The 16,510-nt window shown below is 42.4% G+C and overlaps 1 protein-coding gene across 4 annotated transcripts in view; it reads right to left on the bottom strand.

Annotated features, from left to right (window-relative positions):
• Positions 1 to 16,510, bottom strand: part of MAPKAP1 (MAPK associated protein 1) — a 93,356-nt gene that overhangs the window by 57,114 nt on the left and 19,732 nt on the right. For all 4 annotated transcript variants that reach the window (XM_086475610.1, XM_086475612.1, XM_086475611.1 and 1 more), the window contains exon 4: positions 2,297 to 2,469. In XM_086475610.1, the coding sequence (XP_086331736.1) occupies positions 2,297 to 2,469 (173 nt within the window). The remainder of the gene's footprint in view (positions 1 to 2,296; positions 2,470 to 16,510) is intronic.

Below are 16,510 nucleotides of genomic sequence, written 5' to 3' on the forward strand. Positions count from 1 at the left end.
GCCTACACAAGCTCTTCCCTTATTTGGAAATGATGAGAACTACTTTACAGTTCAATCAGTCCTAGCTACGGTACTGGCAGGCAGCGAGGCTAAAAAAGAGATGGAGACATGAGAAATAATGAAGAACTACACAAGAAATCAAAATTCTTGGAGTCTTGAGGCTCTGCCCCTTGCTCTCAGCATTTGCACCCAGATTCTCAGTCGCTGCTGTTAGACTGTTCTTGGGAACTCATGCCTCCGTTATTTATTGCATTACTTCTGTCCTGAGATTTGATTACATTAGACAGCCTCCTTGGTCATGATCACCCTTTGACACATAACACCTTATCCTTCAAGGCAGACAGTGAAATTCATTTCCTCCCACTGCTGATTTTTGCTGAGGGCAATGATGTCTCATGGAATACCTCTACTCACAGGCGTTGTTCCATTTGAGGTGTGCTGTGCTCCTGAAAAATATACATGTGTCCAAAGATTGACATTAGTGGTGTCTTACTTGTTAAAAAATAAGCTATTCATACACAAAGGACACTTTTTTAGACTTAAAACGAACAGAAACCAACAACAGCAAATGAAATGGCACGACCTGCAAATAATTTTATGTTTCTTCTCCAGCGTAAAAACCCGACAAGTCAAACTGAAGTGTTTAACCTCCGAAACGTCCCGTATGTCTGGTGAGCAGAGCTAAGGGAAATCCCATATCCAAGGCAACAATATCCATGGAACTGTTTTCAAGCGGGGCTGCTCTTCTGTGCTGCCCTATATCTACTAAACAGAAACCAACTCACCCTAAGGAAGGGCAGTTCAAGAGACCTCTCAGCACCTCCCCTTCCCCCTTACAACTGTGCTACAACAGGAGAGCAAGCTACTGAGTCCTCAAGCACTTCCGAAAAACGCTGAAAGAACAAGCTGTAAAATTCAGTACCAAAAAAAAAAAAAAATCATCAGGAACAAGAAAAAAGTGAAAATTGGCTCATATGGAAAAAACTAAACAAAACTGTTAACCTTCTCTGCACCAGAAAAGTCACCTGCTAGTATCTGTCCCTAAGAACGCTGTAACAAACTATTGTAAGTTCTTATTTTATGTTCTACAACCCAGCAAAAACTGAAGCATCTTACAGGACTGTTTTGAAGGCCCAGCTGCTCAGCTAAGTGGCGCTGAAGGACCTGCACCACGACAAAGGAATGGCTCTTACTAAACACCACGAGTTCTCCAGCCCAGCAGATCCTATCCACTGCTTCGTCACAGCAATCTTAGGGGCAGAACTCTTTCACAATGAGGGCGTAAGCAGTGATGACCAAAGATACTGACACACCCACTGATCAACTGAAGGTAACATTTCTGAGGACAAGACAGATGCTGCTCTTTACACGGAAGAGCCAATGCAACTGAGGCCAAAGTCTTGTAGAAATTACAAAATACTGCATGAGAGAGGTTTTTGAATTAAAGAATGCTATTTGATTCACAATTTCAAAGAAAACTGTTATTTGCTTTGTTTTCAGGATCCTTAGTTGCCTATCTTTATTTTATTTTATTTTTCCAAGATGATAACCTGGGAACAAAAGCGCCTTTAGCCCCTATACCTGGCAATTCTTACAAAACCAGAAATATTTTAACATGCGTATAATGAATTACAGTCATCACGGCAGCAAAACGAGGGCAGAAAGCAAGTAAGTGGCAATGCTGAAGTTCTACGACCAAATTCTGACTTGTTTTCAGGCACACTCGCTCTGGCCAAGATCTGTTCTACGGTTTCAGGAGAACACTGACAGTACTTTCAAGACACACTGTCACCCAATACAGCGACTCCTCTCTCCATGGATCCGTAGGAGGAACTGGTACCGTGCAGACAAACCAGTCAGAATCTGGGTACCTTCTCTCGGAACAGACAAGAGAGGGAGTAACAGATGAGTTCTGGATTTTATTGGACATCTTTGAGATCTCAGCCATTAAGAACGCCACCAAAAAATAGACTGGACATAAAAATAAAAAAATGTCTCTGTGACACCAAAAGAGATAAGATTTATATTATTTTTTACACAGAACGTTTTGAAATCATGATTCATTTACAGATCCATGGTTTCATATGCTTGTCATTATACAGTACCCAGTAGTTTAATTGAAAGAGAAATGGATCGAGATGCACGTGTACTGCTCCAGAGGAAATACTGATAAATGTGTAGGTGGTTTCTCTAAGATTTATCTATAGAAACATTGACATGGAAATCCATTCCATTACGCAAAAAGGCTGCAGAGGAGAAAATTAGAGATCAAGAGGTAGTAAAGAAAGAACATTACTTCAGTTTTGGTTCCCGTCCCTCACTTGTATATTGCCAGCATATTAGTCCAATCAGGTCATGCACCTTGGCATTTGCTATCGTCACAACTGTCATGGGCTGTAGTTTGTCTTGGCTTGTGTGCAGTGGGAGGTAGACATCAATTTTTTTGGTTGCCGTTGTACCAACATGACCCTGTTAAGAAAATATATTTCATTAGAACGTATCAAAAAAAAGTATGACAGAGCTAACACAAAATCTGGTGCGGATGGAATTCTATTCAGTAGAAAGATGAGCATACACTGCTATGACTTAAAACCGGAAGAAGCTTGAACGTTTAAATTCCAATCCTTTCACTGCTGTTCAATGTATCTGTAAAAATGTTATGAAACATTTGGCAACGATTTCAGATTTCCATAAAAAGCCTGATGTCCTCTGCAAGATCCCATGTTCTTGCAGGATCCACAAAAAAACAAAAAAAGGTGCAATCAGGAGGGAGAACTGACAAGCCTACCTGAAACTTCAAAACCAGTTTTTCCATCAGCACTTACTACTAGCACTACCCTTATTTCTACACTTCTGCTTTCTTCTGCGGTTCTTGCCCCCTCCTCGAAAAGCTCACCTCCCTCAAGTGCAGAGCTCCCACCTCACTGTGCCTCGTACCCGGGCACCGGCGAGGCACCTCCTGCGGCAGCACCGAAGCAGCCCGTCTCACGCCGGAGCTGCCAATGCTGCTGCTCGCCACTGCCCTGGTTCGGGGCTCCTCGTCCTCCTCCTCTCCCCTTTGCCTGCCTCTGCCCCCTCCTACGCCGAGGGTGGCGCAGGGAGCTCGCGCCCGGGTGCACAGCGGGACAAGCTCTCAGCGGACACGAAGGGGAGCCCGGGCCCGGCCAGCGCGCCCCCCCAGAGCCGCCCCGCCGGCAGCGCTCTGCTGGCCGGACCCTCGTTGAACCGCCCAGAGCCACCGTCCCCAGGCAGCAAGTGCACGCCCGGAGCTTCGGCCCCAGCTGGCCGCACACCCCAGGGCGCTCCCCGAGGGCATCACGCCAGGTCCCGCAGCCGGGGCGGAGAGCCGGGGCAAAACCGCACGTTGGGAAGAGGTTTGAACGTAAACCTTAGGCTTGACCTTCGTCTGCCAAGAGAAGAACAAAAATCACACACACAACTGAGCCATTAAACTATCTTGAACTATTTGAAGACAACCAAGAAGGATTAACTAATACCGGTTTTCATTGGAACTGACTGTATTTTTTAAAAAATACAATCTATTTGGCACTGTGGAGATTAACAATTAAATAAAACATAAAATACATAGCAACATAAAAGTAAAGTTTGCATTACAAGAAAAAAACGTTTAATCTACTATGGATAGGACTGCTTTTTTCAACCAGTAATCTTTTAAACAGACAAAAGATCATACGTCCTGATCCCCTTTTCAAAAGCACCCCTGATGTAACGATATATCTCCATCCATCTCTATACATATATGGGCCTTGAGAGAAGAAGGTATTATTCGAATTAATCTCTCAGAATTCTAAGTAACAGAATAAAAGGATTCAATACTATAAATCTATAATGAGAGTATAAAACAGGGAGTTATATGCCATGTGCTAATTTCAATATATTGTTAAAAAACATTTGATCCTTCAGTGTGATTATAAATTAGAGAAATAATAGGAATTTAAAGATTATTCATACTAGCGTAGCTAAAAGTATTATTAAAATCCATCCAAATATAATGAATTTGTTTTTTAAGAAAGCATTTTTATAGTGCAGATGCCTCCTCTTCCCATGTTTTTAAGGTAAGAAATTGGATTTACTCATTTAAAAGGAAATGTTAGATTTGTAACAGAATACAGGACATTCCTTCACTGTGTTTGGCTAAGCCCCAGCAAGCCTTTGGGTGAGCTAGGGTGCCGGGGGCTCTCTGAGATATGACCCATCCCCGTGACTTTACCTCACCAAGGAAATCATTAACTACGACTACTAAAAAAATAAGGGCTGTTTGTTTTCTTTCTTTCTCCCCTTGCTTTCCTACTCACAGGACTTATTTTTAAGGGGAACTAATCTGGTATGAGGCAATGGATCACCAGTCGCAAAGTCTGCCCCTGCCTTTGCCCAGGTGCAAATACCAACCAGGGGAGTGCAGGAACACGCACGAGCATCGCTGGGAGCAGCGCTGGGAGCAGCGCTGGCGTTACGGCCACGACCAGAGACACCAGCCGGAATGGGAAACCTGTGGTTTCAACTGCAGCGGCGTTTGAATGAGTAAACAGCAGTTATCCAGGAAAGTGAGGTGACTCCTTGGCATGCTGAGTCACCTATTTAAATCCAAGGACGGCAGAATCACAAGTAATGCTTAGTCTTGACAACAGAAAATCCAAGAAAAATTGACAACCAGATGTGAGAGTCGATGCCGGGGTCACAACTGACGTACACAGCACAAAACCAGAGAACGGACTAACGAGCCAAGAACTGTACCTAATAACCCAAAAGACCAGATTGTTCCATTAGCCACTACTACAAGTACAGACTGTTTTATCTCATAATCCAATAAACACATGTATTGATAAAATAAGCACATTCGAGGGACCCTGCTCTTACACTACCACAAGGAAGACGGTAACTCTCCTCGGTCTACCTTTCGCAGTGCTTCCCTTCTTTGCCCTACGCTGGGCTGTTGTTTTGTGTTCCTTGTTTTCAGATAAACCTTTCTTTGCTCTTCCCCATCTCTAAATCTCTACCTCCTCCAGTCTATTTTTACCATCTTGCTTGTCCAAACTCCCTCCATTACTGATATCCTTGTTCTCTTACTCACAAACACTCGTCACGAACCTCAGGATGACAGCTGACTTAAACCAGGGGTGATTCGTACACGAATTCGGATCCCAACTGCTCTTTGAGCAAGGGAAGCAATACCAGCAGCAGCAGTACTAGGAAATGGCTCAAAAACATCACCCTTATTTATACTCAAGATCTTTAAAGAAGTGAGTGAAATATTTTCATTAATTAAAAGGGCTATAACACTGATGGCCATAAGATATTAGAGGAGCTGCCACCTGAGATTCGGGAGCCAGTCAGACCTCCTATTAGTAATGAGAGCATTCATCGTCGCAGTAGGTAAGAAACATTAGTGTGGCCTATAAACACGTGGGTCAAGGCTCAGACTGATCGATCACCAAGTCAAGGGGGTCTGGAGGAAATCTCCACCTTGTTTATTGCAAGCTGATTATATCTGTTCTGAATCGGCATGAGAAACCCAAACCATCACAACCTGTCTGCAGGATGGAACGAATCCATATCCTTAGTCTGGTCCTGCAAAATACTAATTGTGTAGGAAATCCCACAGAGCTCAATTACTTCTCTGTGCAAAGCTTATTAGGTAAGGATTTGTAGGTGGTGGGACTGAATAAAAGGGATCCAATTATTAGTCTCAGTGGCCAAGAGTCAAAGACCTAGCCACGCTGGATGTAACTAAAATAACTTGTGGGTTTTATACGGTGCTTGCAGTCTCTTCTTTAGGAGGAAGCATTCAGGACCAGATTAGACACTACTGGAAGCATAGTTACTTTTTTCTCCCAACTAAAACAGTATTCCAACTGTAAACGCTGATGAGACCCAGAAGATAAAGTACAATTACCTATAGCCAAAAAGGCAGCATCAAACTTTATTAATAGATCCCGTATAAAATTCAGTGGCAAATCTATTCAGGGCCAGAGGCCTTACCATTTGGAGTTTCCTTAATAGCCTTCAATAAATCTGGGAAGCATAAAGGGGCTGTTAAATTAACATTTTCCTGATCTGTCACCTGTGGCATAGTTAATTTGTCAAAAAATTCTTTTAGCTTGTCACTGGACACTGTATATTCTGACAAATGAAGTCTGGAATAAAATTGACAAAATATCTCGTTAATTTTCTAGGAAATCACAAATCTGATTCCATTAAGATTTTATTGTTAGAAATGTTATATTCCACCAATCCTTTAAGGAAGTGAGGAGTAACTGGATACACAGAAAACATACAATAAATCACAGAAAATTTTTTAGTACTTTCATTAATGGATCCTCTTAAGGCTACCTAGTGCTCTCCTACAGTCTGATCTCTTGAAAATTTCCATTTGCTGTTTCTATAGCATCTTCATCTCACTCAAAGCAAAGATGATGTTTCATCATCTGCAATTCATTGGAGGAGACATGGCGCTGTGCAGCATGAAGAGGAAAAAGCCCAGGGATACCGTTTCCCAAATTACTACTAGTGTGGTGTGCACATAACCAAATCACCTGATTTCTTTGTATTTCTCTTTTCTTTATTGCTGTTGTCAGAATTCTGGGTGGCTGGCACAGCGTAGTGCTTTGGCACTTTACAGCTATTCAAGGGCTGCACGGAACGATGTCCGGTATTTGACACTGCTGAAAAGTACAGTCTGCTGAATTCACCAACATTCTGCTTTCTGCTTTTATAATTTAAACTAAGCAGGTCAATGTATATTCATGCACTTTGATAGTAAGCAGTGGCCAAGCTTAGGAAAGTTATTCCCATTAATAAACAAATTTCTTCTGAAAGAATAACTTGGTATCTAAGGCTACTGCTCCTGTGAATCCATGCTTCCCGTGTTGTGTCAAATAAAGACAGCCACAAACCAGCGCAGCAATACTTGGTGCTATATAACAACAGTAGTCGGGCTAGTTACAAGCACCTAAGTAGCACCACCAGCACATACATATGTTGCTGGTACTTCCAGACACAAGAGGATGAAGGAAGGATACGACAGGCAACTCAAATGATGAATTTTCATGGGTTTTCTAGGATGGTATTTGCGAGCTATGCTGTTTAATTATGTAAATACTGGTTACTACAACTATGACAGGAAAACAGCATGTGGAACGAGCTCCACTGGCTACCTATCATTCTAGAAATAGCTGTATCATTAGATAATGTTCTGTAATAAAATTAATATGCTTTGAATATAAACAGTATGTTAAATTTAAAAAAAAAGAAAAAATACATGTTTAAACTCTACCAAGTCTTTCAACACAAGAAGTTTTCCTAAGATTTAAAATAAACTTTTAATCAAAGTCCATGAGAAAATATATACCTCCCTCCAATATCAGGTGATCTATATATTGAAGAGATTATTGTGGGGCCACTAATGTTCTTCCACATGATACGGGAAGTTTGGTACCATCTGTCCATCCCCAGGACAACTTACTCCTAAACACAGCTCCGAAGTACCTGCGTAATGGGGAGCTAATGAAACAATCATTGAGAAAAATGTGTACGCTCTACCCTTCTCGCTTCTAATTTGCTTCACTGCACACCACAGTAGAAAATTAAACCAAACTGCATAAGCATTTCTTAGAGAAAAGTGATTAATTTTCAACAACAATAATTTACTGCATCTTCCTGTACCACAGAGTTCTGTGACTAAATGGTATATCACTTTAAGATTAGATGTTCTAATGATATAATGCAAAGATTTTACTGAATCATTATTTAGTGGGAGTCATAAAAACCTCCTAAAATTAATCTTTCATGCACATCTAGCTTACCCAAAGTTAGCATTTAATTAGATGGCCTTGGTACGAATGAGCTTACTACTTTATTTGCTCAATCAGTATATGTCTCCTCAGTAATTATAATTAATTCGAGTCATTGACTCACCTCCCAGCAAACAATGCTAAACGTTACACAAAATGGAAACAAATGCTTATCCTTTTTCCAAATGTAAAATGTCTTCTCACAGTTGCACTCTGAAGTGTATTTTGTTTAGGTGGCAGTGTAGTTAATATACTATGCAATCCAGCCATCACCTCCCACAGGTAACTTACATATGTATTTAAACAACACACAGAAAACACACGGATGGGAAAAAAATGGAAATATTAACTCAGCCTTTACAACACAAACTAAAGTTCTAACAGATTAGAGCACAGGTGTTTATGGCAAATACATATTTTTTCTAAGATGATCATTGAAAAGCATCTTGATTTTAAAAAAATAAAAAATTTAGAGCGATTATTGCTTCATCCATAATAAGTGGGAATAAAACAGTCATATTCACTCCTAAGCAGAACAGCTTTTGAGGCGTTGAGCAGAAAACGGGTCCTCTAAAACCAAAAATGGTAATTTTTTTTTAAGTTTAGACCATCAAATACCTTAAAATCTTCCAACAAGCACGTGGCAGAAACCCTCATACTGTAGTAGCACAATATAACGACGCTGCCGGCATACGGCTCCGGGCGAGCACCCTGGCAGCAAAGCAGGATGAGGAACACGTTTCCCAGCCTCAGGACCCAGACCCACACTGCCCAGCAGAGAAACACGTAGCTGCAACCAGTCGGTTTTGGTGCGGTGAGTGGAACAGCACCTCCCATAACACGACGGTCGGTTAAAGGCCTAGAACACAGTCTGTTCATTTTATGTGCACGGTGTTACACCAGAACTGGAGAAAATGCCTGTTCGGGTCCGTGTTAGGTTAGCATTCGGAGGCACAACACTAACTCTTAGCATGGTATGAAAATACAGGGCAGTTTTGCCCCCTTTATCCTCCAACACGCCATACTACACCTTGCTGTAGCAAAATAGGAATGATATTTATTTCATCAGGTGGTGAAGCCCATATTGGGGTTTTTCATTCCTCTGGCCATACGATTACTTCTGTTATTTCTCAGTCATTTACAGAAAATGCCACCAGTGAGGACACTGGGCCAACGACACGCCGCGGGCAGCAGCGACACGCCACACGCCTGCCAGTCCTCCCAGCTTTTCAGGGAAGCTTTGAAGTTGTTCCTTTCTGAGGAGTGGATACTCCTTTGTATCATCCTAGCTCGCGCTGCAGAGTTAGCAGATCACAATGTAAAATTCCATTAACGCTGTTAAATAGTTAATTTATCTTATTCACACTGTCACTATTCATAAAAATTTAACCCAGTAATTTCCTGTTACACAAAGCATAACAAAGTATGAATATTTAACTGCAAGGTAAATAACACACTATTATTTTTTATTCTAAATTGTTGACTTCACTTAGCATGTCTGCTTTGTACAGCACCACACTATTTTTCAATTAAAGGTCCAGATGTTTCAAAGGCTCCAGTAGGCAGCCGCAGTCATGAGAAATGCGCTATCTGCATTGCAATGATCACTACAACATCAGCTCCAGGCTGCATTAACATACTCATGTTTTATTCTAGCCCCCCTCCTAACGTACCAGTTAATTATACAACACACAGCTGAGAAACATAACCTCCAGAGCTGGACAGTTTCCTTCCACGCTTCCACCTGAACACATTTTTATATGCACCTCAAAACCATGATTTACATAGATAACCACATCATCCAGTATCCCAAATTACTGCCTGTTCTTTCTTGGCATTCACTCCCACAATTAATAAAAAACTGTGCAAGTCCTGAGCAAAGAATAAGACATATAATTCCTGTAACAACAGATTTCAATCACATGACCACGCACTGATTTATACAACTCGCTTTAAATTAAAAAACGTTTCACTTGAAGTGCTATGAATGTGATTTCCTGTTACTACTTTTTTCTGACAAATCTGACTTGGAACAGAGGGAGAAACCCCGAGTCCATCCCCGCTACAGCCCCGGCCGCGTGCGCTTTCACAGAGTGTCTGTTTGGGGGCAAACAGCCCCAGCCCAGCTCCAGTCCCGGCGCTCCCGCGGCACTTTGCCACAGCGACAGCCCCCCGTGCCCGGGCTGCCGCGCTCCGGCAGCGCCCACGCGGAGCTGCCCCTCTCCCGGGGGCTGCCCTGCTCACCCACTGCCACGGCCCGAGCCACCGCGGATGCTACACCCGTGTCTATCCAGTTCCAACAGCCCTGCTGCAGAACCAACACACATACTCAGATTTATCAAAATACAATTGCTGTAGCTGCAACAAAATGCATTCATTACAGGAAACTATCCTCAGTTTCCACGTCGTGAGGAGAAGGAACGGCCTACTTTAGAAGAATTATTTATATTCGACTTAGTAATAAACATTACAATTTAATACTGAGGAACAGAGTTATTCTTTGTAATAACAAAATGCAAGAAAAACTTAGAATTAAAACTACACCATAAACCTTATTTGTACGTTAAGAAATACAGCACAGTGTATTTTAACAAACAGATGCTACAGGAAAGACAAATGTTTTCAGAAATATTCAATCCTTAAACAGATCAGCCTCTAATCCTATGCTTCTGCTGCATAAAGCAGACAGCTTAAGTTCCTCGAGGACATTAGCCAACCTTAGGTGGAACATTTTTAATACATCACCATGTCACTTTTTAATGTGCCACAATCTATTAACCACATGGCAAACTAACAGGGATTTTTAAAATATGGGTTTTATAGCTTTGTGCTGGTGATTAATTAAATAAATAGCCAGCGTTTCACAAATCATCCCTCTAATTAGTCTAAACCAGACACGTTGCATTCACTGGCATTATTGCCATCTGAAGCTCACAGAAGGGCAGTAGCGCTACGAGGACGAGTCTGTGCACTCCGGCGCGCGGCGGCACCGCGCAGCCCGGGCTGGCACGGCACCGCGCAGCCCGAGGCAGAGCCACCGTCTTCGCAGGTGCTGCAGTCAGCTGGAATTTGACTCCAGCTGCTTGGAAAAGATGTTCCGTGTAATTATTCTCCCTCATCCTGAAGGAAGCAACCGAGATAACAAAGAAAACAGAGCTGTGCCTGGAATTTGACCTGAAGTACCGAAGTTGTATGTTGCAGAAAATGAACAAATATTAGAGGCAGATGCTAGAAAAAATTTACAAGCTAAATGATACATTTTCTGTCAAAACATTTCAAAGTTGAAGCTGCAACTAATTGCATGCAGTCCATTCAAAGAAGCCAAGCAAGGCTTATCATTAAAATGACTCAATTATTCTCAAAAAGAAAGAGAAAATCATCTGTAAAACCTGCCTGAAATCTCATCATTTTTACTGTGCCTACCTAGATAGATCATTTCCCCCAGAGCTCAAATTAAACTCTTAATAGTTAATATGTTCAAGTTTTACTACAGGTTTTTCTCCAAATTATTATTAACTGGAATTTCCTATCTAGGAAGGTTTTTATATGGAAATATGTTCTGCAGTGTTTAGTGACATTATCACAACAGCTTTTTCCCTCCTCGATTTAGAGACGGGAAGCGCTGTAGCAGTCAGGCTGCTCACGAAGACGGGATTTTATTTCCCCTCGCAGGCGACTTCTCTCTCAGCACCCGTCACTAAACCGGCCCCTTAACCCGAAGTGTCCTTACACCCAGGACGGTATTTGCATTATTCGGCAGCGCCCAAAGAACAAGCCACACCCGGCCTGGACGAGGACAGCACTTGGGCCACCAGGACTCCGGTGGCACCGTCCGACCCGCCGTGCCCCGGCGGTGCTGGCTGCGATGCCCAGGTGTGCCCCGAGCGCCCCGAAGGCAGACCACGCCAGAACGGCAGAGCTGCTCGCGGCGCACGACGCTGACCTGCGCGTTACTCCCTCCGACTTCGGCGTCAGGAGCAAAAACTCACGGGATTAGAGAGTGCAGCCTGGAGAAAGCGACCTGTGAGAAATAACCCTGGGGCTGGGCTACCCCAAGGAAAATGACGTCGAATGTGACTTGGTCACACGGCTTGTCAGTGAGGTTTATTTATCTAATCAAACTAAATTTAAGCAATTGCACTTCCAGCAATATGGTCAAAGTTTTTGTATTGCAAAAATTGATGAACTAAAGAATAAATCCCTTAGTGCTCTGCTAAATAAAAGCATTTGCTCTTCTTGCAAAAAGAACAGAACCCAATTCCAAGAAAAATACTACAGCCTCTTCAGTGAGGAACGTCTCAGCCGTCTCCTTCAGTTTGAAGGCTTCGGAGCACAAGGAACAGGGCAACCCTGCAGTACCGGGGTCAACTGCCGAACCCCCCCGGCTCCTCTCGCAGCCGCCCCTCGCCGGAGCGGCACAGCAGCAGTTCAGCTCTGGCACGTCGAGCAGCCCCGCAGCCAAGGGGCGCCCAGCGGCACGGGGGAGCTGCTCCTGGGTGCGCAGCAGAGGACGCGCGGCCTTCCCAGCACCGAAGGGGGAACCACGAGCAAGGGAGCCGAGAAAAAGGATCTTGAATATACAATAAAGAATTGCAAGGCCGGAGACTTAATTCTATCCTTTCCCAGCAATTAGAAAAAAAAAAAATTTCCTCAAACCTGCAACACAAGTTCAGACCTTGGATTAATCCTTTCAAGGAATCTGAAGTTCTAATTAACTGTACTGATAGCCACCTAACAGATTTGCTGCGGCGGACTCGCCTCTTTGTTTTCACTAGCGGTACGACTGCAAAAAGAACTGACTGGCTGTGAAAATTTCATACCACTTCTTTTGGAAAATAATATTTACAGTACACATAAATACGCACTGAAATTCACACTATTTTTCTAATTAAGCACTGTTTTCCCTATTATTGTGCCCACAAAATTACTTTTATAAATACATTTTACACAGCATATAATAGACATGCTGAAACAATACAAATAGCTCAAACTTTGAGTTGAGAAAAAACCTGGACTCAGGGCTTTCTGCAGAGTTAATATTCTCATGATACTTTTCAGAAGACTGGCCTAATAATTCCAGTACGGCTAAAATCTCTCTGATAATTACACCCTATCTCCACAAATTTTCTTTACATTTATCTGGATATGGAAAAGATCTTTACTCCCTACTCATCACCACTTGCGTTCAGCACTAACGTCCTCTCTGAAAGCGCCCCTTTCAACGACGTCAGGAGTGCAGGACTCGAGGCACGGCCACTGACGTAATGGCAAGGCTGGGCTCTTGCCTGAGGTCATTTCAAAACCAAATAAATAAATAAATAAATGTGTTCTGTGTGCAGGGAACCTGTATCAGCATTCCAGATGACCACAATACTGGGGGAAGAAGTCTGGGACTGAGACGTTTTAGCTCTTACGTTACACCTCTACCCCTGAAGCCCAGCAGGGGCTGGCACCCCACTTCTCATCCACCACAACGTACCGGTTTAAAAATCTGATCTCCTCTACACAGCTTCAACAGCCGCGAGTCGTTTAGGTGGTACCTTTAACAAGGTGATTAAAAAGTTTAACCTTAGGGAGCTTTTGCCCTTAAAACATGGCACGTGAAAATGCTCCGATAGGCTAGTTCACGCAGGTTTAACTGATGCAGGATTAAAACCAGTTCTCCTGCAGGTGACGCCACCAAAAAACCTGCCACCCGCCCCCCTCCAGCTCTGAAATGCTCCACACAGCCCGAGGGCTCCGCTGCACTTCTGACACAAAGCGCTTTCACCATTGTTTCTTCCCAGGACTTAGGCCCACGTCAGCCTAAGGTATAAATTCACTCTCCACAGAGAGCAGAGAAACTTTTTTTGTTAGTAAATCAATTTTCCTCATCTTAAATGAAAGCTTTAATAGGATTAAGACGCTAATGAGAACTTTTTTTCCTATTTGCTTCCAATAGGCAGCAAATAAAGGAATCTCCCACGGAAAAAACCAGACCATTATATTGCCTTTACAAATTCTGAGTGGGGAATATTTAATAAAATCTCAAACAAATAAATAATAACTTAACAAAATCTAAATATATAATGGAAACAAGAATAAAACAATTACCGTTATATTTAATGTGTAAGTACTAAACCAGAGTTCTTTGGTTAGCGATATTACGGTGCTTGAACAGGCCGTAAGAGAGTCCTTACTCGGTAATCAGCGTCAATGCTTTAAAATTATTTTCCAAGTACAAAGGTCAGAGTAAAGGCACAGCCTAAAAGACTGCTCTATGAGAAATTAAAACCACCAAACTTATCTCCCTCAGAAATTCTTCTCACACTAAACACGTCTGTTAAACGCATATATCCAATCCTCCTGCAAACAGCAGACATAAAAAACATTTGCTAACAAACATCTCCAGATTTCTCTGGCTGCTAAGAACTTAACTGTGAGTCAGTTTTTCATTTGGTTTGATCTGTAATTAAGGGAAAGATAATGACATTAGTAAACTGCTAAAAATCAATTAGACAGAGTAAAATGCAATATGATTCAGCCAAAGATTATCAACTGCATCATAAAAACTACCTTACAATTCTTTAGTTCTAGTTAAGCTTGCTTTAAATGACCACTGCCTAAAAAATGCTTTTTATTTAAATGCATCACCAAGCTGGCCAGTCACAAAATTTTTCCTGTATGTCTCATTGTACCTGCTATTTTCCTTCCTTTTAAATTTTTTCTGTAAAGTAAGATTTCATGCTCAGAAAAAGAGTCCGGATGTTTCAGAAGAACTCCCGTCACACTCGGGTCCTCTGTGGACTCCGGGCAAAGGCAGAACCATCTAACGAGCTCCTGGTTGTACTCACAGTGGTCTTCACTTCATGGCACTGGTTGAAACTGTAATATTCAAGCGGAATCACGATTTCTCCCACCAACACAAAGGCCTCTACCTTACCCTTAAAGTGCACCTGCTACTTGTTACTTCTTAATCAAAGAAACTCCCAGGTAAGGCAACCAGAACCCCGTTTGGCTTAACCTCCCCATAACGTGTCCAGGGCCAACAGAAACGGTTACAGACAAATGACATTTTAAAGGTATTTTCAACTTTCTTTTGTTGCCTACATTAAAATTGTAGGGAAGCAGGAGGGATGTCACGATGCCATCTGCATCGTGCGGAGACAAATCTGATGCGGTGTGGCCCTGTTAGAATTACACAATAATTTTACCGTCTTACAACACCGCTCCCAACGCATCAAGCACAAGATATTTTTTTTCCTTGCTACAGAACGAACTTACTGTTTGACAGGCATCCTTACTAACCACAGCACACCACGCTATTGTATTCATGCGATTCATGAACCTCAAATTTCCCCAACGCTTACACCCCTTGCGAGGGCAGCGCGCCAGTTCACCAACGGCTGAGGCAAAACGGACCTTTGAAGAGAAAAGCATTTTATAAAAGGCACTTACAATCAAGCTTGACCATAATCTTTCTGATAACGGTTCACACAAGAATTGAGGGGGTGAGGCATCAACACAGGAGGGCTGCGCGGGGAGTCGGAAGGGGATGGGCAAGAGGAGGCGTGTGGTGGCCAGGGAGAGCAGGCACAAGCGTCGCTGTTCACCTGGCGCCACATGAGACAGCAAAGCGCTGGGAACTCTGAGCTAATTACTTTCTTATTATTACTTAAAGGATTCTACGAAGAATAATTAAATGATGCACTTGGTTTGGTTCCAGCACTGCCTTTTGCCCATCAGTAGATAATCCGAGCACTTTGGGATGAAAGCACAACGTTAGACGATTTTTGCAAGTAGCAAATCCACAAGCAAAGACAGACGAGGCACGTGCAATAAGCTTGTCTCCAACTCAGGGGCTATCTGATCTCAACAGATTTTAAGTGCAGTTTAATTTTAAACAAATTGATCAGCAAGCTCTCTCAGATTAATCAACAGCATCTCTAATGTGGCATTAACATCTGCTTTTTCGTATTCTGCTTTCAAAACCCTGAAGTATCCCTTCTTGCCTCTCCTTGCCCCCAAGAAAGCATGGAGAAGACCAAAGCTAATTACACAGTCACATGCAGCACAGCAAATCAGTTAAATTAAACCTGTATTTCACGTAAGTTGTATGGAGTGCAAACAACATTACTAACTTTTCTAATTTCATACTCTAGTACTCACAAGTAAATAAGAGAGGAAAAAAAAAAGTAAAGTTTTCCTACAAATAGAAACTGTCACTTACTAGGATGTGATCTTTTCAGCTCATGCATCCTAAATGCACGCAGAGATATTATATGCACTTTCTATTTAGCAATTTAATTATATCTTTGCAGTCAGAGAGTGGCAATGGTTTGCAGTAATAATCAGGTGAAAGCATTCTCACATTAATATGCTGGAATCCGATGTGTTAATTTGATGCAACTTTGCGTTGACAATATGTGATTAATTTGTTCTAAGGCTAGCTATGCTCCGAGCTCTGACAGTTTAAAATGCTGGGTTTCTTTATCCATATCACTATTTGACACGCCTTAGCCCACTGCTTTGCTAGGACCACTGTTAATTTGTAATGAACTGGCTTTTCAGGGGGCTCCTTCATTTTTAATTCTGTCAGCGTCACCTCCTTGAGGAAAATTATAAGTTTCCTTAGGTGTGATTACTGCCAAGTGCTGCTGATAAGAGGTTTGAGAAAACAGGGGTTTATGAAGAAGTCAGTATTTAATCTGCTGAAACAG

The sequence above is a fragment of the Leptosomus discolor genome, chromosome 19 (assembly GCF_034619465.1).
Source record: "Leptosomus discolor isolate bLepDis1 chromosome 19, bLepDis1.hap2, whole genome shotgun sequence".
In the NCBI taxonomy this organism is placed as follows: domain Eukaryota; kingdom Metazoa; phylum Chordata; class Aves; order Leptosomiformes; family Leptosomidae; genus Leptosomus; species Leptosomus discolor.